This window comes from Myiozetetes cayanensis, unplaced genomic scaffold (genome assembly GCF_022539395.1).
Source record: "Myiozetetes cayanensis isolate MyiCay16 unplaced genomic scaffold, myiCay2020 scf2-11, whole genome shotgun sequence".
Lineage (NCBI taxonomy): Eukaryota > Metazoa > Chordata > Aves > Passeriformes > Tyrannidae > Myiozetetes > Myiozetetes cayanensis.
Genome location: NW_026087411.1, coordinates 24,125,464 through 24,152,541, shown reverse-complemented (window position 1 = coordinate 24,152,541; position 27,078 = coordinate 24,125,464). Strand labels below are relative to the sequence as shown.

Sequence of the window (27,078 nt, the reverse complement as noted above, 5' to 3'; positions counted from 1 at the left end):
AGGTTTAGGCTGGACATTAGGAAGAATTTCTTCACAGAGGGGTGATTAGACGTTGGCATGGGCTGTCCAGGGAGGCGGTGCAGCCACCGTTCCTGGAGGTGTTTAAGGAATTCCGTGACACGGTCTGGACTCGGTGACCTCGCCGATCTTTCCCAGCCTGTGTGACTCCGTAATTCCCGGCCTGCAGCACTCCGGGCAGTGCCCCCTCCCCGATCACATCGCACACCCACAACCCTCCCCCCATCCCCACACGCTCCCCCCCTCTCCCCTCACGCGCCGAGCCGGGCCCACCCGCGCGCTCCCGCGGCCCCGCCCACTGCCCCGGGGTGCCCCCACCGCGCCAGCCGGGGGGCGGGGCCTCGCCTCCCGCCCTCGCTGATTGGCCGACGTAAGACCTGCCCCCTTCCACCGCCCTTCGCGCTCCCGCCCGACTTGCTTGGGGGGCCCGGGTTTTTTGCCTGATTCAAAGTTGTCGCTAGGCCCAGTTTCTTCGCGAGTGGCGGGCGTGCTTTGAAGAGAGGCGCTCCCGCTGCCCTGTTACAGGCTCCTGTATTTTGCGCCGGATTTTTTTTTTTTTTTTTACCTTTTTCCTTCGGCGGCGTCCCACGCAGGCGGTCGTGCCGCGTGCCCGCGGGGCCCTCGACCGCTGCGGCGCCTCGGAGCAGCCGGCGGCGGCGGGGGTCCTTTCCCGGCGCGGTCGCAGTGGCGCCCCCCGCCCGCCATGTACTACAAGTTCAGCGGCTTCGCGCAGCGCCTCGTCGGGGCCACGGCGGCCGCCGCCTACAGCCCGCAGGTAACGCACCCGGCAGGGGCTGCGGCCGGGCCGCGGGGGACCGACCGCTCCGCCGCGCACGGAGCGCACCCGGCCCCTCGCGTGACCTTGGGCGGGCCCCTCGCGGGCCGTGGGTGTATCGGGGGTCGCGGAAAGGGCTTAACACGCCGTCACCGCACGGGACGGGCCTCGAGCGGCAGCAGTGGCCGGGGGTGGTTTAGAATCACGGGATCAGTTAGGCTGGAAAACGCCTTAGGGATCATCGAGCCCAGCCTGTGACCGAACACCACCCTGTCAGCCGGGGCACCGAGTGCCCTGTCCAGACTTTCCTTTAACACCTCCAGGGACGGTGACTCCATCATCTCCCTGGGCACCTCCAATTTCTGATCCCCATTTCTGTGAAGAAATTCCTTCTGATGTTCAACCTAAACCTCCCCTAGCACAGCATAGGATTGTGTTCTCTTGTCCTGTTGCTTGCCGTCTGGGAGGCTGACCCCCGCCTGGCTACAGCCTCCTTTCAGGCAGTTGTGGAGAGTGATGAGGTCACCCCTGAGGCTCCTCTTCTCCAGGGTAAACATCCCCAGCTCCCTCGGCTGCTCCTCACAGGATCTGTGCTCCAGACTCTCACGAGGCCCGTTGCCTTTCTCTGGAGTCACTCCAGCACCTCAATGTCCTTCTGGAATTGAGGTGCCCACAACTGGGCATAGGACTGTGAATTACAGCTGGCAGGTCAGAGCAGTCCTGCAGCCAGTCCCCTCTCTGTTCATGTAGGAAAAAAAAATTACTGGAAGCATTAAAACCCTTTTCAGAGAGGACACAAATCTATAGAAGCTTGTTTAAAGCAAAATAAACCACTTTTCTTGTACTATCCTTAGCTGTGTCACACAAATGTGCTCTGCCATAGAATAGCTACATTTTAAAGAGTTACCTTCAGTCCCTTTTTGCAATGTTCTTAGGCTAGGCCAGATTTTTGGTAGAATTTTCTTTTTTTTTTCCTTAGTTTGACTCAATTCCCACATCAAATCACACATTCAGATTCATCAGTCTGATAAAAATGTTTTCAATAAATAGCAATTTAAATATGAAAGGAATCTCATGAGTAAGTAGGTTGTTAAGTCCAAAATGAAATAAATTTATTCCTATTAATTTCATTGCTTTATTTCATAAAACGATAGCCCAGCATGTAAAGTGGTTTGCTTTTTATGCTTCTATTTATTTTGATGTTTCTGGAAAAATGAAGGCATCCTATGGTTCAAATTCTGCTTAGTCAAATATTCAGTGCAGTAATTCACTCTGTTCTGTGCTGTTGCATTCTGATGCTTCCCAGTGGAAATGGGAAGTGCTCTGTGCAGGTTTAGGCTAATTGCGGGCTTGCAAAATATCAGTCAAAATGTTTTCCAGAAATTCTTTTGCTCACAGTAACTTAACTAGCAGCGTATTCTAACAAAAAATTCCCTGAGTTTTAAGTGTGTGGTGTTCTTTCCATCTCAGTCCTAGCATTCTTAGAAGACTTAAGTTTTACATTTAACAAAGTTGCATAAAATAGTCTGAACAATTCAGCTTGTTCGAATAAATGGGAACTTCCTCAGCTGATGCAGTTGAGGAGTCAAATAGGTTGAAAACTACTTCTCATATTTGGTAGGACAATGACTGCCATAACCATTACAAGTGCAATGAAAAGTATTCATTCAAAGAGGTGGTTTCTGTTTAAAGTACAAACAGTGGGACCAGTTTCAAATGTCAGGTGAGGACAAGGATATGAACTTTTCCCTAGTTCTTCAAGGCTGAACATGAGCCAAGTAGAAGTTTAGGTACGCTACCGGATCTTCACCTGATACAACTTATTTTGCTTGTATCTATTTAAGCTCCCTGTGAACCACAGATCTTTTCATTTTTATCCCCTATCAATTGCTTGGAGTTTGTTGAGAAGCTATAATGGTCAACCTTTTATGCCACAGGCGTTACTTAATAGGTGCACAAGATCCCTTTTACTTAAATGTGTGTCATCCCAATACAAACAAAGCCTCAGGTGATCCTACCTAAGAGCATCTTTGTGTCAGATAGAACAATATTTTAACCTCATACAGTGGGGTGTGTTCTACTATGGAGGACCTGCTGTTTAGGTTAGAAGTGTCTAGCTTCAGCAAGTTCATGGAAGTTATTTCAATGTGTGTTCTGAAATACTAATTCTCAGTTTAACTTTCTTTCCCCTTTTCTTTTTGGTCCTTACCTCAGTTTTCTCTACTTTCTCATTCTCTAATCTGTTTGAGCAATTCCCCCTAATGTTTAAAAAGTTGAGTGTGGTGCTGTCTCCATTAAATTATGCTCCAAATCCTTAACTGTTCTGTGCTGTTGGGAACATGTCCATCTGACTTGCAGATTCATACTAGAAAGGGATAAATTTGTTTTAACTTTGAGCATGATGGCCAACCAACAGATATACTGTGTCCTGAGACCTTCAGACCTCTGAGAACAAACACTACAGCAGGGTAGGCAGAGAATTCTGTTTGCTATTTTGGATTAGCTACGTGTCTTGACCTTTCTTGGAGGACTTCAGCATCTCAGAAAGTCTTTGCTGTACTGTGCTGATGAAATCAGCTGATGTTGACTGTTCTGCATGACTACCTCTGCTGTACGTTGTCCAAGAATTGGAAAAAACCCATGTTATAGTGACTAGAAATAAAAGATAAGGACCTTAATCTCAGAAGAGGAATTATCAATGTGTAACATCTTTTTAATGAAGCTTATAAGGTCAAATGTGCAGAGGCATTAATTCCTCAGTACTATCCAGAGTATAGCCAGATACTGATGTTTTTAAATCTCTTAAATATAGTTTTAGTAATGTTAAATACAAGTGACAAGGGTCATTTAAGGTGTCTCAGTTCTTACTTAAAAATGATCTGCAGTGAAATTCGGCCATGACGTTATAGTGAGGATTTCTCTTCAGTCATGCTAAGCTTAGCAAGCAGCTGAGGCTGAGATAAAGCACTTGCCAATAACCCCAGACAAGGACCCAATAGGAACAGCCAGGCAGTTACACTGATTTAGCTGAGCTACTGTGGAGCTGACCACAAGATTCACAATTCATGGATGGAATTCAAGTGGAATTTTATGTTGGAGTGAGGAACCCTGATTAATGCAGTGTCTGTGTCAGGCAAACTGAATGCTCTCCCTTCTGCAGCACGTGTTTTGTTTTACTCTTTCCTGGAGCCAGCGAACCACATCAGTAGTTTCCATTTAAAGTGCCATATGATGTTCTTAACTGGTGCTGTGCTGCTCTGGAAGTAATTTACAACAGTGCGCTGATGATTATATGAGTTTTCTGAAATGGTTTAATTTGATTTCCTGATGAAGTTGGACCATTATGAGTTGGGTCTGAATCTGCTATGGCTGCAGCAGAAGGGGAATCCTATAACTATCTGAACAGGAATGTTATTTCTAAAGCCAGAAGAAGTGTGCAATTAACCAATAGTGTGCGGTTAACTAATAGTTGTTAACACGACTGATTTCACTATTCCAGTAGTAATCCATAGAGTGTGTCTTGCATCTAGGCAGTATCCTGGAGGTGCAGGAGTTTTAGTGCTAGTAACAAATGGTAGGGATTGCCTCCTATCTCTGAGTTTAGGAATGATCAAAGAAATATCTTTATCCTGAAGCTGTTGGAAGTAGTTTACAGCATACTCCAATTCTCAGTATTTACATTTTTCACATACTACAGATAGTTCATGAAATAAAGTAGACATGATCACAACGAGCAGGAATTGCAGTGATTTAGTAACTGTGGGAGTTGCTAGATAGCACTGCTGCTGAAAAAGGTGGGCTCTCAAGAAGGTGAAAGTGAGATTCAGAATTGGAACTTTTAAGGCAGAGGAGAGATGTACATTTTCACATTTGTTGCGATACTAACAATCAAGAAGGCAAGAAAAGTTTTGGAGAAAAAGTCATCTGCACATGTGGTGTAAACATCTGGTCTGCAGTTCTATCAAATCACCAACCTTTTAAAGACAAATCTAACAAAGCACTTAAAGTTCCTATAGACAAAAATATTGGTCCAAAATTGCTTTCTTCAAGTCTTTTGACATAGCTGGTACTTAGCCTTGGATATATAGTCAGCAATGGCTAAAAATAGTTCCTTAGATGCTTCCTTCTTACCAGTATGACCAGAAGTGTCACGGTTCTTAAATAATTCAGCCTTTGCCTTCTGCACAAGCCTGTTCAGTAGAAAGGCAGTTGTTACTGAATATGCCAGAGAATGCAGTTTTGGTTGCTGTCTTTCAAAACGTAACTGGGAAGGTCACAAATGGATTCTAATATTCATTTAGGCACTAGAACCGTGGGAAACTGAACCCACATCTCCCGGATAGAGCACTGATGACCATTCCATAGGCTGTTTTGGGAGGCTGAGAAATCTGGTCTTTTTGCTGAAGATGCCTGTTGTAGCAGAGAATTTACATATGGAAAGGACGTGTCTGGTATATGGCAGGCATAAGAGTGCTAGTCTGATTCCAGCTCCAAATACTGTTCAGGCAGTTCTTTTAAATACAGAATGCATTAACCAGTGCTTTCAACAGAAACTAGAATTTCAGTGCAGTCTGAACTTGACCCATGGAGAGCACTTGCTGCTTCTGTGTGTAGTGAAAACCTGTTGCATTAATCTAACTGTACAATGTTTTTAATTCTGAATCAACTTAGAAAAAAAAATTATGACTGTTTCAGGAGCCATAATATAAAAATCACTGCCATGTGTCCAGGCATAACTTTTAAATCTAACTAGAGTAAAGGCAAGGAGGATGTCATGATGGCTGTGGCTTTGTGCCCTTAGGCACAGAACTGGATTATGTAGGTTTTAGTTATGGCAAAGTAGAGTACAACCATCTGAACCAAGGGGAAATTGAGGTGTGCTGTTCATGTGGAGTTTACAGAGGTGTGGCAAGTTGCAGCAACACATGAATTACATGATATAGTTATGTCTGCATAAAATATCCACCACATCAGGGCCTCTGGAGTGTCCCTGAGTACCACTTATGACTTCTGTATGACACAAGTGATCCTAACCTTTTTTTTTTTTTTTTTACTGAAAACATGCTTCCAAATTATTTAAGGCTAGGTTATTTATGACTACTACTTGGAGCATTCAGAAGGTAGAGTTCATTTGCCACTCCAATCCTAGTATCAGGGTTGCTTGCTTGTAATCCTACTGCTCACAGAAGTCCTAGATAGTCTGACTATGTGCAAAATACAAGCAGTAATTTGGACCAAGTACCAGCACAGAAAAGCAATAGCTATAAGTTTATGCCATGAGGAAATTGCAGAGGAGGCTCCTAATTTCCTTGCTAAGCTCTGACCCAAAGATGTTGCTGAGAAATCAGTGGGCCGGCAGCATGTCTGGAGCTCATTGTCACAGGTCTTCATACCAGATAAATAGTCTCTGTAATGTATCCTTGTAATGACTGGCAGCGTGCCTGCCTAACCTGACAGTTGGTACATTTGCAAGTGTTATATACCTTGATATGTTAATCTTTATTTATGCAGGGACTCAAACCAATAGTTTCCACTGAATCCCCAGCTCCGATTTCTGGGACAACAAGTAAACTTGCTTCAGATTTTCCAGCAACTGATTCTTACTTGGCTAAAAACAAGGTACCAGACCTACAGAAAATTTTTCAGGTAATGACAACTTTGAGAGTAACTTACAGAAAACTGGAGAGTGGGACATATCTGTCCTTATTTTAATTAAGCTAACTTCTTTTGTCATTCTATAATACCTAAATTCTGTAAAGTCTAAAGAAATGCCAAGTGCAGTATAACCTGTACACTGGTACTATACTGCAAAGTGTATATATGCCTTGTATAGGAGACAAGTACAGGAGGTGGAAAGCCTAGTAACATTGTCTTTTTGCTGGCTTCAGAAGATGTTTGTTGTGTTATTTGACTACTGAAAGCCCTTTCTCTCTGGAAATCCAAGCATTTGCCTTAAAGCAGATCTGAAGGAGCAAAGCAGATCGTTACTATTCTCTGCATAGTTATTTGAATATTACTGAAGCTGTTTATAATGCAGTATAAGAACAACACAGTAAAGTTTTCAAGGCCAGTTTGTTAGCTATGCAATTTCTAGGCATATTAGGACTTTTCATGAAATAAATTAGTTCAGCCTTTTTTTTTAAAGCATGTGCTTCATATAATGTTCCCTTTTCTCTCTTACATGCCACTTGCACGTGGAGTGTGTCAGTTTGAATATTTTTTTATACCCATCCTTTTATGTTCTTTTTTTAGTGACACTTTTTCCATCCAGGTCCTCTTGAGAAATGTTTCAGTTTATATTCTTTCTGCTTGCACTTAACAGCTTTGGCTAACAAAATTAACATGCCTTTGCTCATTTGCCTTGCTAGATAGAAACCACAGCATACACTTGATTGTAGCATATTTGCCAGGGGGTTTCCCTCTTGGAAGTCTCCTAATTTACGCAGGGTAGCTTGTTCCTTAATGACCTTGGTATGGGTGTTAATTTCTTTTTTGTTTGTTTTCTTTTTGAACTGTTCCCACAGAGAGCAGACGGACTGCCAGTACACCTGAAACGAGGAGTGCCAGACAGGCTGCTTTATCGGACCACAATGGCTCTAACAATAGGCGGGACTATCTATTGTCTGGTAGCTCTGTACATGGCCTCACAACCAAGACAACAAAAATAAATGAACCACAACTCATGGGACTCACAACACCTCTCTGAAGGACCTCCTGCACGCATCTCTTTGCACTTGATTCTGTGGTCACATAGGGTTCATTATTCAGATTAAATTTCTTGGAGAAAATGGTTTTAAATTTGTTGCCTTATGTATTCTAAAAAACTATAAATGGTCAAATACATAATTTTAACATATGGTTGTAGTTTTTGTTGTCATGCAGGAATGTATAAAGAACTGGAGAAAGTTAAGCTTTTCCTTCCTTCCCTCCCCCCAGCTTAAACAGTGTTAGAGAGAGGACAGGACAAATACTTGTGGGCTATGAACCACATTCCTTAGTGGAAGGATGCTGCTAGTTTCGAAAACACTAAAAGCAAATAATTTAATTATGAAAGCATACTGTACTGGGAACTTTTTCTGTCATATACAGCTCATTTTACAAAAGCAGTTGGCAGTGTAACTTTTCCAAATGCTGGTATATTATTAAATATTTGTACCTCTGGTGGTAGGATAAAGGAGCATTTAAAGTGGATTTATTCCATAACTTCAGCATCAGTGTATGCAGCAGAGTGCACCAGTATGGTAGCATCAGTTATACTGGGTTTTGGAACTTTCATTTGTCAAATTATATTATTGTGCAATAAAGATAAACTACATGAATACTAAACTAGGCAAGTCTTGAAATTCGTTTCAGACCACTTCAGCTGGCCTGATAGGGAAATAAACATATTGGTACATTTTTAAGTTCAACTTGTAGATCTCAAACCAGGCCATTGATTCAGCTACCTTACTGTCTTCTTTTTGAGATAGTAAATCTCTTAAAACCCTCTCTCAGATCTCATTGAGTGTTTAATCTTTAGTACAACAGGCCACTGTCATAACTCAGCTGCTTATTATTTTCAGTGCCCACACATTTATGTACCCACATACACGCACATTTCCTTTGTTGTGTGGGTGGAAGAGGGACAAGTCAATAAAACCATTTATGGATTCCCTTTCCCTTGTAATAGCATAGCCTTGGACTGCAAGCTTCATACAAGTCCTCACAAAAAGCATCCTCTAATTTGATAGATCCTCTTCTGGCCCTGAACATCGATTATTCACTCTTGCTCACCCAGGCACTGGATAAGCATGGATTTACTGATCTCTGTAGAGACCCTTCTCTCCCAGAACTCTGCATAAACAACCTTCAAAGTAAATAAGAAAACCCATTGATAAAGGAACCTAAAACTTCAATTTTTTCAATCTTTTACTAAAAACATTCTGATTTTTTCCCAGTCAAGTTACATCAAAGCCTTATTACTGTTCCATAGGAAAGAAAATAGCTGTTTGTATTATGATCTCGGATTTCAGTCAATATTAGTATTTCAGGATGAGAGAGATTTAAGTCACTGAAAAATAATTCTGTAAGCACAGCAAGAGCCAAAGAATAGCATAGACTAACTGAATTCTGCAGGAATTGACAGCTGTGTTGCTTCTACTGATAACATATTTTATCCTCAGTAGTCCATGCTTCCATGGCACTAAGAATCTTCTGCTGTAGCCTGCTAAATCCTACAAAAAACAAAACAAAAAAACCCCAGTCACAAAACAAAAAAATCGTGAAAGAAAATAAGAAAGAGAAAGCAGCACAGTAGGTTACTGTCTGTCTTTCCCACACACCCTCTATTAACCACTGTCTACAAGAATTTTCTAATAAAGGATACTTTGCACATAAACTTGACTGATAGATTTTCAAGAAGACTAGTTTTGCTCAGTGTATTTCCATGCTCTTCGTTTTTTGAATCAGTTTTGAGTTGTTTTTTTTTTGTAGAGGATGGGTTTGGGGCTTGTTTTGTTTGTTTTGTTGTGGGGGTTTTGTTTGTTTTAAAGAACTGGTTTTAAAGTATATACAGAGGATAACAACTTTCTGCTTGCTGCCAAAGCAGATGTGGGTAAAGTAATTAAACTGTTGTCCCATAGCTCATTAGCCAGTGGGAATACCCTTCAAGTACTTGTGGAAGGAATGACAGACTTATCACTCAGGTCCAGCTTGCCTACAGGGAAATCAGCTAGGAGATTGAGTTCATGGGTTGCTATAGAGGTCATGGTTGAAGCTATGGATATCAGAATTTTCTTCCTATTGCCCTGAGCCTAGCTTTTTCCAGCTCTTTGTCAGCTGGTAAAATCATTGTGCTAAAGGGAAGAGAAACCCCCATCAGATTTTGCAAATAAACAGAGACTACCTAATCCATTGCCTTTTTGTTTTTTGGTTTTTTTTTTTTCCTCTCCAGCATTTGGAGTTTGAAAAACTATTTTCACTTTGTCCTTCTCAGAAAAGATGACCCCTGTTGAAGGTTCAGAGTGCTGCTTCAGCTCGGATTCATATCCCTGGTTCAGTTGGAGGTTAAAGAGCAAAGAGTATTGTCTGCAGTCAGTGAAACAGCTCCAGCCCTGAAAGGAGACTGCATTTTTGTATTCTGACAGCAATGTGTTCTGAAAAAACAGGAAAGCTTGCAAGCTGTAAGTTGTGGGAGCAAAATCTTGCCCTTTTTTCTCAATTAGTTTTGAGATCATCATAAAGAAATTACAACATGGAAAATGCTTTTTCCCCTTAGAAAAAAAATCTCAGTTAAATATCGGCCTTAAAACATTTCTGACGCCAGACTTCTGTGAGGATTCAAGAGGGTTTTAGTGTTTTGAATTATTATTTGTGAAAGAGAGACCTAATCATCTTAAAGCTTCAACAACACCCTTACCTTTAAAAGTACTCTGACCCCCACTTGATGTGAACTAAGTTCTTAAGTAAGGAGAATTAGGGGTGACTTGCATAATCAAGAAGGCTACTTAAATATGCCATCCCCAGAAGTACTAATCTGATGAGTACTGTAGCTTGTGTGTTATGTTCTGCTTGTTTTTCAAGACCCTCTCAGTTTTGTCTTAGAAAATATGCAACCTACCCACAGTGAGAACTGAGGAAGAAAAAAAAGCAGATGCATTTTTAAATGATAGCTTATATTCTAGTGGGTTTTTTGCTTGAAGAGAATAAATTATAATAAGCTTTCATGCCCCAAGGTGCTGGGTGTGGAAGGGAAAGCAGCTGAGATTTACAGTACTCTGGAACAAAATTATCTCATGGATAATCATCCATCCCCAATGGCATTATCTTATTGTTCAGAGACAGTGGTTTTCCTTCTTAAATGATTTCTCTGGCAACCTGGATTCAATAATTACATCTTTGTAATGGTTTTTAAATAAGATTCCCCCCTGCTACTTTTTATGTGGGAGTAGTAGAATAAATACATTTAAGAAGACTTTGGTAGTATGCACATATGTCTTTCGGCTGCTTTAAAAATAAAAGTATGTTAAGTAGAGGATTCCTCCACAGTATTTCAGGATGACCATACAGTCTCAACAGGCCTTTGCCTTAATATTTTAACCTCTCAGTGGACTGATTATGTCAATACTAGGACATTAACTGACTGAACTTGCCTTAAAGTAAAGCTTTCAAATTAAAAGGTGCTGTAAGGAATAAAAGCAAGAGAAACTAGAAATTTTGGATCAAGCCTTACAGACCTAAAAAAGCCAAAATGGGTGTTTTAAGAACTGCTTCCTTGCACATATGTACATAGTACTCAGTTGGTTAGAGCACAGTGCTAATAATGCCAAAGCTTAATCTGTTTTAATATGGACAGTGGGAAGAACTGGCCTGTAATCTAAGCATTAATTTTAAGCAATAGGCATGATTAACAACCTTTTAAGCATTTTGTTTATTCAGTACTAATTGCATCTTCATATTTATAAAAGATTATTAATTTGAAACAATTCCAGTTAGCTGCAGTGCAAGTGATGCACAGATTGCTAAAAGATAGAAGCGTATTTGCTGTGAAGGGGAGTGCAAGCATTCCTGTGGATCAGGAAATAGGGTGTATGCTGTCAAGCATCAGTTTGGCATCTCACTAACACCAGATCTTATCTCCTGGTGCTTCTCGTGTAATTCCAGACTGCTTTTGGATATGGCACTAGACAGAAGGAACATTTTTTTTTGTTCATTAATTATCTTAAAATACAAGAAAGTGGAATTTAAGGGTCTGTTTCCTCACACATATACCCTCCAGTCTGTTGCAGGCAGCCCATATCTGGGCTACAAGAAGGCAGTCATCATCCTCTGGCTCCAAAGAGATATGATACTCCATGATACAACATTTTTTTCTAAATTATTTTGCCCAGTGGATCCAGTGCTGCAAAATCAGGGAGGTTGGAGAGAGGGAGAAGTACTTTTCCTCACTTCACATCACTGCATACCACTCTTGCTTTTCCCCCTTCCTCACTCCCACATTTTTATTCTGAAGACCATGAAAATTTTTCTAGTTTACTTCCTTTTTTCCTACAGCATTTCTTAAATATTCTGTGCCACAAAAGGAATGAAATAGTTTCTAAGTGCTTCAAGAGAACTTCTGAAATATTCATAACAGAAGGCATATATTTGTCACATGTATTTTTTTTCTCTGCAAGTTGGAACAAGCCCTGGAAGTCTCCCTTGTCAAGTACATGATCCTGTCAACTCAGTGAGAAGTCTTTGAAGCAGCTTTTTTACAGGTGTGCAAACACAGGGGCATCAAGTGACTTGTTGCTTACAAGCACCAGACTGTATTTCAGAGAAATATGGGAAATACTTCTTTCCTGCAACATTCTTACACTTAAGCCATGCTGCCTTGAGTGTTTATTGTACTTGTTCTTGTACCTTCCTTACAATTTAGTCGCACACACTAATTTTGCTCTCTAATGCTTTATCTGCTTATGGTGTAGTGCAACCTCAAACATCTTGGAAACCTTTCTAGTTTCATCACAGACCTAATTTTTAGCACCCAAAATGAGAAATTGAGGCATTAATTACAATGTGTGTCTATTACAAAACTTTCACTTGGGGCATAGAGACAGCTGACAGCATCCATAGCAGAGTTCAGTACGACCTGCCACTGTAAACCAATGGATGGTTTACAGTTGGATATTCTTCCAACGACGTGAAGCCATCTTGAGCATTTTGAATGGTTCTTTTCACATGTGAGGGAGATCATCTGTGTAATCTTTAGTTGCTTACCTACTTACAAGAGAAGACTGAACGTTGTCTAATCCATAACACTGCATAAATGCAAATTGTTGTCTTCCTTTAAAATAAAAGTGTAACCACTTTGGAAGGAAGCAAGGAGAATGTGTATGTTGGAGTGGAGAGGTCGTAAGTGTCAATTCCACAGCTTGATTCTGACTTGTAGGCAAGAGAGCAAGACTAATGAAATGCAGCTTTTCTGACATCAAGTGCTACTTATTAAAGCTTATTCTTGCATAAGCCTAAGGAAAATTTATTATCAGTTCCTTCTAATTGGAACTGATTAAGCAAGTCTGCTCATATGCAAAACAAAAAACACACTTCATCATACTTGTTGTTGGGAGCACAACCCTGCAGAATTAACAGGAGGCAAGATTTTAGGCTCTCACAAAACAACAGGAGAAGCAGCAAAACCCTATGTTGCAGTCAAGCAGACTGGAGTCCATTTAAGGTTCACCCAGATGTGGAGAAACCAAAGAGCTTGTAGAACTGTGCCACTCTTACACTGTCTTTTCAGAGAAGTGCACTTTCAAAACAAACTAGAGAATGATTTCTGGCAATCTCAGAGGCCTGCAGGTTTCTCAGAAGTTCACCTGAGCCCTTTCTAAAGCTCTGTAATAGCTTTCTGTGACCACTGAAGAATGGCTCTCTAGACAAAGGGCTGAGCTTTTGTTAAAACGTTCCCAGCTATGCAAAACCTCATGGTTAATGCCTGTCAAGTCTTCCTGCAGAGAAGCTGTGTCTTTGATCTCTCTATACTTCAACATGTAGAAAATGTAAACATAATACAATATCCAAGTGTGACAGTATTAAAATGCTTGAATTAATTCCAAAAGACATGTTCCCTCCAGGAAATTCATCATCTGTGTGTAGTATATTTTTACTTACACTGACCAACAGCTTGCAATTAAAAACTACATGGTATGGATTTCTGGATTACAAACTCAAATCCATATTCTTTATTAAAATTGTATTGGATAAACCAAACTGAGTGAAACCAGAAAAATCTGTGAGTAGCTGTATTGACTGGAATCATCCCTTCTCCTTGTTTTGCTGCTCTTCCCAGGAGATGTCAGTGCCTGTGCTTTTCCTGCCACTTTTCCTGGGAGTGGGAAACAATGAGTAATCATGCACCTATATTCAGTATGATTTTTCTTGCTTCTAGAACAAGGGAGATTGGGTGGCCATAGAGTAACCAAGTTGTTTCCATGACACCCGTTCCCTTCTTTGTGGATGCAACCGAACAGCTAGACTCTGCAGTTTTCTACAAAACTGTAGTGTCTCACATGCCTGACAGGCCTAAGGAAGGGGAGACCTTCATGAATAATCTGGCTAGTCAACAGCAGGCCCATTTGCCACAGCTGGCACTTCAGTATGAGCAAAGAAAAGGGAAAGTGATACTCGCTGTCTCTGAAACAAAGCCATCCAGACCATGTGGAGACATCACCTGTAAAAAGCACCATCAAATGCCAGCAGGTCTACTACAAACACCCCTTGTGACCATGTGTCAGATGGTTATTCCATATATTTCAACTCTTAAGCTTTGTGTTCCATGTTTCCAAAATTCAGCAACTTTCACCAGCTAGATGACAGCCTCTTGTGTGAACACTCATATATGCCCTTTACTTTTCACACACTGTAAATTCAAATGACCATGTGATACACACGTTTAATCAGGATCACTGACCTGTGTTTATCTTTTAATCTCTTTAAATTTCAACTGTCTGCATAAGAGTCTTCAAGTGCTCAATCAAGTCCAAACTGCTCTTTTAACTCTCATTGGTTTTATTAGGTATTTCTGCTAAGCATTTCCTTGACATAGCTATAGTATCATATCCTGTATGAACAGTTCTGATCCTGATAACTGAACCTGAAAGTTGCTGAACTCAGTGCACGAATGAGCAATGGCGTGCTTTATTTCTCAAGATTAACACACAGATATGCATACATAGTGCCTGCAGGTGTAACTCTGGGTTTGAGTTGCAGTTCAGGAAAAATATATTTCCAGAAGTAGCAATAAATAAGCAAATGGAATCTAGTACCTGTAACAAACATTTTGCCTGGGTTGCAAACCCTGGCTTGATGAAATTAAAATTATGCAAAATCCAGCAAAACCTATCTTCACAAGGCAAAGTTTTTAAAAAAGGCACATTTTTTTCATCTAACACATTGAAATCCACTCTAGACAACTCGGAATTTGACTATTACAGCACTGTCAACCTTTGGATTTCTATACACATTAGGGAAAATGCACTAAAAATGCACTGCAGTCTGTTTTTCTCATTAAATAATTGTTTCAGTTTTACACTGTGAGGAGGTGCATGACTGCCATCCTAGAGCAGCAAATGCTTGTAGCCTCCAACTCTGCTTGTGAAAGACTTCAAACAAGTGTTTTTCTATTCATGCATTTTTGTGTGGAAAAATTGCAAGGATTCTATAGCTATCATTTTTAGAGTAAGCTTTGCTAGTACACTGAGTGTTAGGCCAGAACTAGAAGAGCCCTGCCAAGTTGCCCAGTATTAGACAGAGCCTCTCTCCTGGGGCTGAATCAGAACAAATCTTGTTTCTATCAAGGAATAAACTCATTTTTAGGTTGCCTTTCCATACTCTTCACTATTTTATCAGCAGAACATATAGGTTGCATAGCAACCTGACCAAGTTTAATTCCTACTGGCAAAATCCAGACCAAAGTGGAAATTATGCAATTTAAAGAAAAAAGTCCTTTATGTTTCTGTTACAATGTTTTGTTACACAAACATTCAAGGTTATGGTGAAGAGCAACAGAAAAAAAAAAAACCCAAACAAACCACACCAAACCACAAAAACAAAATACCCATCAGAGTTTCTGTCCATTTTTACAGATTTTGACTGGAAGTCCCTGCAGATTTTTCCTCTCTCAAGATTTCTTTCATATTTCATCTCTCCCAGTCAGAAAGATCAAGTAGCAGAGAGCAATTTCTTTCCTATGAAGCTGTTTGTAATAGGCCACATCTCTGCAGCTGCAGACATAGGACTTGAGTAAGATGTCAGTGGAAGTGCTAACTGTGAATTTGTGCCAGTATATGTGACCCCTTGTGATGCTCTTTTTGGACAGAAAAGTTAACAGGGTACAGAGTATAGACCAAACTATAGAGCAACTACAATAAAATTGTGCTTTTACCATCCGAGCTATCCCACATAAACCTGTGTTGTCATACCAGCCTGGTGAAAAAAATACAGTTTGATTGTCCCATCTGCAGGGGCAATGTAGGCTAGAGGCTGCAAGATAACATGGTTTTAGGTCTCCCCCTTGTTTCCTGTGATGAGACCAGAGTATTTAATAAAAGCACTGTTTACATATTGTAGACTCACAGTCTACCACTAACCAAATACATTATAACAAAAATATATATGTTATAATGATTAGAAGTTTTTGTTTGTTTGTTTGGGTTTTTGTTGTTGTTTTGTTGTTGTTGTTGTTTTGGTTTGGTTTTTTGTTTTTTTTTAATTTAAAAAGAGTTACAAGATTTTTCACTGAGTACCAAATAGTTTATAGACCTAACATGCTGATTTGACCCTCTCTACATGGACAAACATGCTTTGCCTGAATCTGGTGCTAACACCTTGTTCTAATTTGTTTTATTTTTCATACTTGATTTTCCCTGTTGGAGTAAAAATAAAGAGTACAAGAGTGACATGAAAAATCTATAATTGCTTAAGAGTGCAGAAGGATCAAGAACTAGTCTTAAACAATTAAGACTGAAAGTTCTTCATGGTTATTCCATAATGTTTTTCTATAGAGACAAAGATCCTTGAAGCTTTAACGTTATATTTTGTATATAATACCATTTGCAGTTTTTGATTTTGATGTAAGTCTTTTTGATTTACTGATAGCACTCATTGAAATACACCCAACTCTGTCATTGAAGCCAAATATTACATTCTATGTGAATCTTGTTTGGAGTTTCACCTGAGTGATATCAGAGGTTTGTGGAATCCAACACAGAAGTAACTGTATATTTGCTACAAATTTTTTTTGCAACAAAGAACAATTTATGATCAGACACACTGGAATAAATCTGAAATGTATTAAATTGCTTAGATTTTCTCTGAAATTCCCTTTCTCTCATACAAGGTCAGTTATCTGTTACAAGATAGAGCAGCATTTTTAAATAGTGATGGCACTAAAAATTACGAGCAACTTCACAATTGTGTTTGAAGTGAGCAGCTGGGTTCTGTGAGCCAAAAGAGACCATTGGATCTGGCAGCTTGAATGGCCATGGAGCATCATCTTGTCACTATAGATTTTACTTTTGTAGAATTTAGAACAAGCTCTAGTATTAGTTGCAACAGCTCCATTTTTAGAATAGACAAATGCAAAGTGGTCCTTTAATTCTAGCTATTTATATAATTTTGATTACAAATCTAATGTGATTTACTCTAGTAATCCTTAATTAATAGCATTTTTTTTTAAATGACCTATGAGCTATTCATTTCAATTCTGTAATAAAAGGCTTGAAATCTATTTCATGGCTTGCACAAGAGGATTTGGGAATAAAAAAAAAAAAAGAGGCCTGATTCTCACTCATTTTACCTGCTGCAACTGTTATATCTGCTCGAGGTAAATTAAGGATAATGACGTTCTAATTCAGTGACCAACTAGGGGTCAGAAAATTTTGGGGCATTTCTATTTCAAGTTGATCTTAAAGCAGCCCATTTAATTTGAAACAAAATGTACTGATCTCAGGTAATCTAACCTTGAGAAGTTGTCAACTTTAAAATAAAAAGAAAGTACATACTATTTCTGAACCTTTAGAAAACACCTCACCTCCTCCCCGCAAAACAAACAAACAAACAAAAACCACAAAAAAAAGCAGCCAAAAAACCTCCAAAGAAACACAGAAGAAAACCCAGACCCACACTAGAATTTCTGGGGTAAAGCCATTGCACAGAAACACATGCAGTATTCCTTACTGGTTTCTTCCTTCTTGTGCAGATGAAACTACTCACTGAATTTAGGTGAAGCTTGAGTATCATTTAGGTTGCAGAGAAGCTGACTCCCTTAACAGAAGGTTTGTAAGAAAACAGAATAAAATTCATCTGGCTATTAGTGTAAGTGGCTTGATGGTGTTCTAACAAGCATATTTACCCTTCACAGGGCTAAATTACTATAGTGCATGCACCAGAATAGAGAATACAAAGCAGAAAAAAATAGGAAATCAGGACAAAGACTAATTTTAAGGCTAATTTAGCATAATGGAGACTGGAAGAAAAAAATAAATGTGATTTTACAGTGAACTATTACAGATTTTAATAAAACTAGACTAGTATACATGACCTGAAACCCACACTCTGCTTCATAAAGGCACAATTAATAACAGTATCCAAAGAACAGAAATTGTATAAATTATGTTTCTGAATTCCTCTGCAATGTTTCCCTAGAATGTCCAAACTACTTTGCAAAGTCATCATCCAAATAGTTTGACTTCTTACTGTTCTATTAGGGCTAATTACATTTAAAATGGAGATATTGGTCCAGGAGTGGACAGGAGAAGGCAGACCTTCCATTACAGACCATTAAGAGTTCTGCATGAGCAGAAGCTCATTTCTCTCAGAAGGCAACGAGAGTAGTCAGACATCTCAGTGAAGAGGGTTATTTGTTTACAAGTGTTTCTCAGACGAGCATATGCTAAGACTATAGACATCAAGATGAAGAGGTCTGGGGATGAACACTTGAAAGTGATTTGATTTCTACTATTTAGTGGAACTCTGATGATGCAGTACACTCAAGAGTTTAATAACACAACATAAAGCCGTATTTTCTGTCTAGTGCTTAAGACTTAATTATTAATTGAAGTGAGTATACTGCTTCTTCTAGCTAGAATGATTTGAAAATAATTTCTGATTCAATGACCTCTGTTAATAGCAGTTTAACCCTGGCTATTGAATTTTGATATTGCAATGTTTCATGTAAATATGTTTTTCTCCTCCTTGACACTGAGTTGTCCTTCTCTATCCCAAAACTGTGGAAAACTTCAGATAATCATATCTTCAAAATATCTTCATTTGAATTTCATAAGTACTGAATATTAATGCAACCTAAGAGTATGCCAAGACTGACCACTACTTTGAAAGAAACACATCTTCACTAAAAAACATTTCTGGGCACCCAAAGGCAACATGAGGCATTAAAAATGGACAGAAATCAAAGTCAGTTTTATACAGGGATGTATGAAAAGGGAAAAAGAAAGGCTAGTGAGATAGAATATTCTCCTTGACTTTCTTTCATTCATATATTTTCACTGTTGTAATAGGAGCTTTGCTGAGAATCTGCAACATTTTATTTTACTATGAGCCCTGTCAGCATCTCTAACCAACTCTTAGTCATTTGTCCCAGTGAAGGACTATGTCCCCTACTGGAGCACAGAACACTTGCAGTTCAGCTTTGTAAAGGGAACAGTGAGCATTCATCACTTGACAGGGTTGCAGTACGGTGGCCATAACGATTTCTTCGCCGAAGTAATCTTGGGACCTTGGGAATTTATCTTGTTTGAAGAACACAGAGGGTTAGGAGAGGGAATAAGGTCCCTGCCTGTTTTGAACAGGCAGAATGCAAAAGTTAGGGACCATCCATGGGAGACAGAAATCTGTGAACAAGGCTTTGATTTTCAAACTATAAGAATGAATTTGTTTCAACACACAGTTGTATGGATGGTGGTTACATGTCTTAGGATCTCACTGTGCCCAGTGGTGTGTTTTCCCAGGATTGTTCTTGTGTCAAAATCAAATCCATGTTACATATTTGAATAAATCTCTGTCAAGTAACCACTAAGGAGTGGAAGTTTCCAGCTAAAACTGAGAGGGCACTCCACAATAAGGCAGAAGGACACAGGTAAGACTAAAGACAAGCTGCTCTCTGTGCAGCAGAACTTTATATGCCTGCTCTTTTATAGCAGTCACTCTTGGTCTGTCAAACATTACCTTTCCTTCAAGGTAACATTTGTCCTGGGTCCTCTTTAATATTTTAATCAGGTAATAGAGAACATACAAATAATCTGGAGCTACCAGCAGTCTGGCAGACAAGATTACAGGTTAGCCCCAATAAATCACAAGCACCAGTTGAATTCTGCTGCTTTTTCTGAGACCGAAAGCACAAATCTCTCAGCTTTTTACTCTGTCAAGGGATCAGTTTTAAGAAGTTTACAGAAATTTACTTTTCTTTAATTTTAAGGAGATCAACAAACAAGTGTAAATCTTTATCAGTGAGGGACCAATAGATGGACAGTACATTAAATCACATATTGCATAACTGACCTCTATGTTGAAATAAACCTTAGTCCTTGATAAGTAAAACAGAGCTGAAGATGAGCCCTTTGGCCTAAGCAAAGGGGAATGGTGGCAGTACATCAAGACACTAATATCCTACAGGAGTGAAAGCAATAACTCATGATGGCCCACAGGACCCAAACACTATGGCCAAGTTGGTTTGAGATCATGACTGTCCTCTTTGGGGTTTTGTGACTGCATTATGTCAGAGGCATTGCATCAGCATCCTCACCTGTGAGAGTACTGAAATTCAGCTGTATCTGCCACCAAGCAGAGCAGTACTACAAGGTCTAAATTCTTTTTTAAAATGAGGCATTGTAGTCAAAATGAAATTCTATACTGCAGTGTAAATGTGCATTCTGATAACAATATCAATTATATCTCTGGAAAAAAAACCCCAAACCTGAAAATTAGTATTTGCCCAAGGTAAATATGGGAATCCTGGACAGTAAGCAGTATAAAAAGGGAGGAAGAAATGGTCTTTGCCCTAAGTTCCTTGCTGTTGAATCTCATCTTTGTAGGCAAAGGTGCAAGGAAGTACACAATTCACTGAGGCATGTAGAAATTTAGTGGCACACAACTGCCAGGATATTGAAAAACCCTACTCACTGCATCTAACTCAGGGTTAGGGTTAAGTCTGGAGCACTGCCATCAGCAACCAATATTGAAAATAGCCATGCTGCAGTAAAATGATGTTTAACTAGCCACTTAATCAGGACAACCAATGTTAACAGAAACTGCAAACTGCATCCAAATTTGTGGGTCTTCACAGAGTACTTGTGATCAATAAAATAATAAAAAGTTGCCATCGTGCCTTAGGCATATCCTCTCCACACAGCATTTACCATGTGTCATGCAGCACCATTCCCTAGCAACACTAAGCATTATTATTAGCATCCTAAGACCCAAGGTTATTAGTGAGCTATGAACTCACAATACTCAGAAGATATAAACCTCTAATAATTTTGTTGCTCTCATTCACCAACTGGTGTTTTCATCATGATATGTTGTCTCATTAAAAATCAGTACATTAATTCTGTATATGACTAGAATCCACAAAGCCTGTTGCACACTGCTGTTGAAAAGGAAAAAAAAAAAGGGGGATCAGTTTCATGTAGTCCCTCAGAGTGCTTTTGGGTTTAAGTTAAAGTCTTTTTTGAGAAAAGGGTAAAAAGTAATAGCTGCACACAGTAGGGTTTTCCCCTAAGATAGAAACAAAGCCTGTGAAAACAAAAGTCTAAGCAATTAAAGTTGGATGTGTGCTAGAATTGGCTTAGTGCAGTTGCAGGAGGAAGGCAGGTAGACTACCTAAGTTTTAGCTTTAGCCACTCTGAGGTCCCAGCTCAGAGAAGCATTTTTGCCCCATTTTCCCCAGCACAGCAGTGTGTTAGCCTTATTCTTGGGAATGCTACGTGCCTGTCTAGTGTTTACTGTGTTGGACCCACACATCCAGTAGGAAGTTTTTGGAATTTCATGAATTGCATTAATAAAAACTAAAAGCATTGGTGTAAAATAAAATCCACCAGTTGCTGGCAAAACAGTTAAGGACTGCACCTATCTGCTCCACAAACACATTAGGGTAAAGGGAGACCTTCAGCTCTGCATTTTGCTGGGTCGGCTACAACGTGGATGGACTGGGAATTGAGGCTGAAAAGGCCTTCTCTCACTCCCCCTCCTGTTCATCAGCCTTTAAAATGAAGCATCATGGCTTCCTCCCCAAACTTTGAACAGTACCACAAGGCAAATAAGGCTGTCTCCAAGTCTCAGGTCAGGCAGGAAGAGACTGTAACCTTGACACACCCCATCTGAGAAATGCTTTGCCTTGAGAGATCAGTGAGTTCATGATGAGTCTCAGTTCTGCCATCCCACTGCCTGGGCATTGTCCTATTCCAGTGACAAGGTGAAACAGTAGCTGGCAGACCGGTATATGGCCAGGCTCATGAATTCACACAAACTCCCACTTGTTGGCATGGATCAAATAGTTGGAATACTACATCACAGTATTGACAGATCCCTGCCAATACAATCTCACCAAACAATATGGATGGTTTGCACATAGAGACGTTCTGAATCTTATCAGCCCAAAGCACAGCATTTCTCACTACCAAGTCTTCCTCTCCACTCCTGATGTGGAGTTGCATTTTGTCTTCTCGAAGCAGCAAAAGTATTCACTGAGTGAGATTTCTTTGGTTTTGCAGTTTTTCTTTCAGAGGCTCCAATTTGCAGAGCCCACAGACTATGGTTCATTGTCAATCCCTCAATAGAAACTACAAGATTTAAAATTCTTTGGCAAATAGAGAATGCTGTCACCTGGGACCAGGGGAGTTCGTAGGGCCAGGACAAGAAGGTGGTCTCCATGCAATTCAGACTAATGATGCATTTGCAAGGAACCTGAAAAAGAAAGTTCTGTCTCACTCTCAACACCAGTCTGATCCTCATGTCTCTTCTTTTCTGTCATTGAGCCTTAAGTAGAAATCTTCTGGGGATGTTTCTAAATTACCTCTCCAGTCGACCTCCTACTCAACATGCAGCAGCAACTTTCCAATTAGGGGCTACTCAATCACTGTAGTCTATACTCAAAGATTCATTATTCTAAATTTACCAACAGATTGAACAGGCCTCTTTCCATCTATAATCAGGCCAGGTACTAACATGTTCTAAATCCTTCCTCATCCAATTACATTACTCCTTGTTAATTTTCTTCTTTATTGTTATTATTATTCCAGCTTCACAGTATGGGATTGATGCTGACTATTGACACAAACAACTTCAGTTGTATAACTCAATGCCTGTGTGTCTAGTCTTTACTGTCAGTAAAATAGGCACATTTATGTTCATATTTGTTTGTAAAGCTTAGTCCTGTTCATAGAAATATTGTGTACCACTGTGTAAGAACATCTGCAGAGAAGATTGTACAAACATTTACAGATAAATCTCAGTTTTTAACTACTTTTTCATCCTTATTTTTGTAGCTGGAACATGACAAATTTCTATCTGAGGCTGCATTTAAGAACATGAGCACTAGATATTTTATACAAGAACTAAAGACAAAAGAAGAAAACAAACCTTCTCCTAACAGGAGAACACTGAAATGACAAAAAGAAAACCCCAAAGTCCAAAAGTATTCCAGCATGAAATATGGTCTGAAATATGGAAAGAGATAGGCATCCAGTGTAGTAAATCTCTTGACTATATGATGAAAATGAGTTGTAAGTTATGAATCTTAAAGAAACTCTACCCCAAAACATAAGAAACATTTATATCCAAGACTGACAGAATCTAGACCTGCAGCCAACTTGGCTTCCTCTTATGTAGTCCTCTTCTTTTTTTTATTTTGAGAGACCTTGCATATTCCCTTTGTGAACAGTTTGTGACTCCCCTCCCAGCCCCTCACTTCTCATGCTCCTGTACCAGAGCCCTGTGTGAGCAAAGGCACAGGGGCATAGCCAGAACTTTCATATCCAGTGACTACATTGGCTTTGAAGATATTTTGATATCTTTCATTTGTGGCATCTCCATATTACCCTTGCTATGTAAAGGCGTATGCAAACAGCATGGGTGCAAATGTATATAAATAGCAAGGGTGCAAAAAAATCCCAAAGCGCTGATGAAGTGCAGATACCTCAGTGATTCTTCCAGATAACACCAGATTGTGGCTTCGCTTTACCTCTCCAAGCATTTTTCTCTCCATCCTACTCAGTTTAAGATCAGAATTTCATATCTAGGTCTAGTAAAGCCCTGTCATCTCCAGGTTTCTCAGAAAGTCACTTCATGAAACAGAGGGTGGGTCCCTGCTGTGTTCCTTGCCCATCTGCCCCCTGGGCTACAACGTCTGGCCACCTCCAGGAAATAAAATGCAGCCCTTTCAGGCTGTAATAATTTAATCACCCCTTGCCAGGAGACGATGACAGCAAGCAAGAAAACACTCTTTCTCCATGTACCGTTCTCAAAAGCATCAAAAACCCTTTATGAAGGTATAATTTTTCTTTGTGAAAGCAGAACACTGGGAACAGACATTGTAACACTCTGAGGTTTCCTCAGGCTGACAATTTTAAATACTGTTTCCTTCAATTTTCATGGACTTTGAACACTTTTTTAGGCTTCCAGTGAAATACCATTATTTTATCTGCCTCAAAGTGCTTCTTCCAGTTGTCATACTAAAATTTGCAGCTCTTATACTCTGAGCCATATAATCTATTAGAGCTTTTATCTTCACACTTAACCATGTCAGGAGCAATCTGTGGATATCCTTATCTTTCCCTTCCTAACACCATAATCTCCTGATTGTTAATCAAAAAAAAAAAAAGTGCAAAAGAAAAAGAGAAAGATGTGCTAAGCTGTTCTGTGCCTCCTGTTCCACATTAGCAGTTGCTAAGTCACTTGGCAAAATTATTAAGAAGCCAAGCTTTTCTGCTTTGTTTGATATTTTCTTTCAGTTGTGCTTTTTCTGTTAACCTTCCTCTATTGCTTCATTATGCATCATCGATTTGAATTCCTGTATTAGATTCATAGTTCTTTATTACTCCTTAGAATAGTTTGCAACACCTTGCCTCAGTGCTGTTATTAGCATGTGATGCTTTATTGTACTTAGACCAGCTTAAAGTTGAATGCAAATGATACATTTTCCAGCAATGCCTAAAATTCTTTTTGGTTTTGTAAATGAGAACAGATTAAAGGAAGTCCAGTTATACCAGATTAGACACTTGGATGAAGTGACCTTATTAAAGTGAGCTCTCAGGGAACAAAGCTACACTACCTGATATCCAGAGGTCCCTTCCAGTGTACAGTTTTCTGTGACTGTAATCCCAAACTTACTTTTTGCTTGGCGTATTCTCCTGTCTTAATACTGGGTCTTTCTTTTGCCACAGGCATAAAGTTTTTCTCAATTAGAGTATGTGCCCATATATTGTTGAAGGGCTACACTCACAGCGCAGCACTTCTGGTTCAAATCGCCTGCCTGCAACTTCAACCTGTTCTCTCACACTTCCAGAGAAATGCCTGAAATATCTTCCAGACACTACTCAGTGGCTTGCTTTCAATGTCTGGATGCACTTTCATTTTGCACAGAGTACACAGCAGGAGTCGAGATGGAGGTCTACCTTCTCCCAGGTGAGTGCTCTCACTACCTACCACATTGTGCATCATGTTCTTGCTCCCTCTTTGCTCTTCATCCACCACTAGGTGTATACTCAGCTATTTCAGTGTGGTGTATAATAGATTGCACGGGAATCTGTCACCTTTACTTTGTTTTCAATTCTGAGTTACCATAACTGTTTCATTTGAATGGTGCGTGTACACATACTACAGTCTCTGTCTAAAGGCAAAAAATAAGTTAAGAACAACAAATCCCTCCCTTTTTTGTCTTTCTCCTAGTTTTACAGATGAAGCCAAAACTTATTTTTGCAGTCCCAGCAGAGTACACAGGGATCATTTCTCTTGCATGATTCTAAGCCAGTGAAAAAAGACTGATAGCTACTTTTAAACATCATTAATGCACAAAGAATACATTTGGGTTATTTGTCACTTAAAAATTAACTACAAAGAATAACATCTGCATCCACACAGGAAAAGCTGCCACTCCTTTAGAGAGGCCACCAGTTTTCCATCTATCAGAACATGCCACACGGGAATAGCAATTGCTTGTATCTAAATGCTTCTTCAAGGTGACTTCTAAGGAGCACAGAAGGCCACAGACTTCTGAGCTTCTGTCCTGCTCATTAGGTCAAGTACAAACAACAGGATATGTGGGGAATGAAGGAGATTTCACAAGCCTGAGGCTTCCACTACATTACATAATTCAAAGCTTTCACAAGTTCAAGAGGAGCTCACAGGATGGCAAGAGTCACCTCCCTCCACCTCTACAGATCCCAACAAACACTTTTCCACACTCTTCAGAAGAAGAGCTGTCCTGCACCCTCATATCTGCACATTAGGTGAGACAACACTCTGTTACAGCTTTGGGACACTACTGCCAGAGAAAGAGCTGACAACTCAGGTTATGGTAAGGAACATAGCTGTGGCCCAAAATCTTCATAGAAATATCTGAAATAACTAATAAACATGAATATATTTTTTTAGTAGATTAATTTCTTCAGTACAACAAGCAGATGAAGACTTTGAAGGAGTGTGCAAGAATGTAAGTGGGAAGCTAATGAGCAAGCAGGGTGGTATTACCATGCCCCAAAGTGAATATTATCTCTGCACTATGAAAGAAGCTAAAAATGACACCTACCAACTATAGAATATTTGCTGTTTGAAGGAATAAGAAATTAAATAGCTTCATGAAATGCCAGAAGAGATGACTAATTATTCAGTGAGGCACCTAGACCAGATTAATTACAGCTTGGAAAGAGGAGTCTTCATAGGGATGTTTCTGTAAGCTGGTAGCACTGAAGGAAATGCCTTGATATTCTAGGTAGCCAACAGAAGAAGAATAATATTGTAAATAAGAAAACCCATCACAATGACAACAGCAAAACAAACAAACTCGCCCAAACTCTTATATGACAGGGACCAGTACTTCATGAAGAAGGATGCAAGAACTGTTTATTAGTGTCTCTCTTTCTCCTCTAAGCCAGGAAATCCAGCTCATATATTTTTGGAGTACGTTTGATGTAATTTTTTAGTAGAATATTGAGTATTACTCTTGCCCTTAAAATAGTGCAACAAAATATATCAACAACTATGCAGTGTCTGTTACAGAAAACTTAAATCCAGAAATTTTGAAGGGAAGAACTTTGGGTGACATCAAGGAGACATGAAGGACATAATTCCCTAGAGATTTTAGAAGAAAAGTATATTTATTCCTCCCTCCGTCCATCTCCTTCTTTCCATAACATATAATGCAATGTTAAAGAACATGAATTTTCTTCTTTTGGGGAGAAACCCATTGTATCATAGTAATCTCTCTGTCTGGGGGTATAAAGATTAATTGGAGATAATTACACTAATCTCAATTGCACTGACTGACAACTGCAGCAAGAAAAGCCCTATGTCACCAAGTATTTTATTAAAGAAAATACCATAAACTTCAAGAGCAGATGATTACCAGAATCCTGCCCTCAAAATGCAGCATATAGAGTTTCCACTGGTCTTATACAAGCAATATCAAAAACCATCATTATACTTGAAGAATAGACCTAACAGCCTTTTTCTTCCAATGAAAATAAATACTAAATTCAAGAGGCACCCCAATTTACTGTCAATTTAATTTTCCAGCTGCACTACATCACACA

General features: G+C 39.6%; 1 protein-coding gene across 2 annotated transcripts; it reads left to right on the top strand.

The window, feature by feature from the left end:
* The first annotated feature begins 639 nt into the window (after positions 1-639).
* LOC126640394 (cytochrome c oxidase subunit 7A-related protein, mitochondrial) lies at positions 640-8,119 on the top strand. Of its 2 annotated transcripts, XM_050316149.1 has the most exons (3): positions 640-793; positions 6,305-6,439; positions 7,318-8,119. In XM_050316149.1, exons 1-3 carry the CDS (start codon positions 722-724, stop codon positions 7,459-7,461), a joined length of 351 nt encoding a protein of 116 aa, XP_050172106.1. In that variant the 5' UTR covers positions 640-721; the 3' UTR covers positions 7,462-8,119. The 2 variants fall into 2 exon arrangements, with proteins under 2 accessions (XP_050172106.1, XP_050172107.1); XM_050316150.1 differs by lacking the exon at positions 6,305-6,439 and having other exon boundaries at positions 650-793.
* The last annotated feature ends 18,959 nt before the right edge of the window (positions 8,120-27,078 follow it).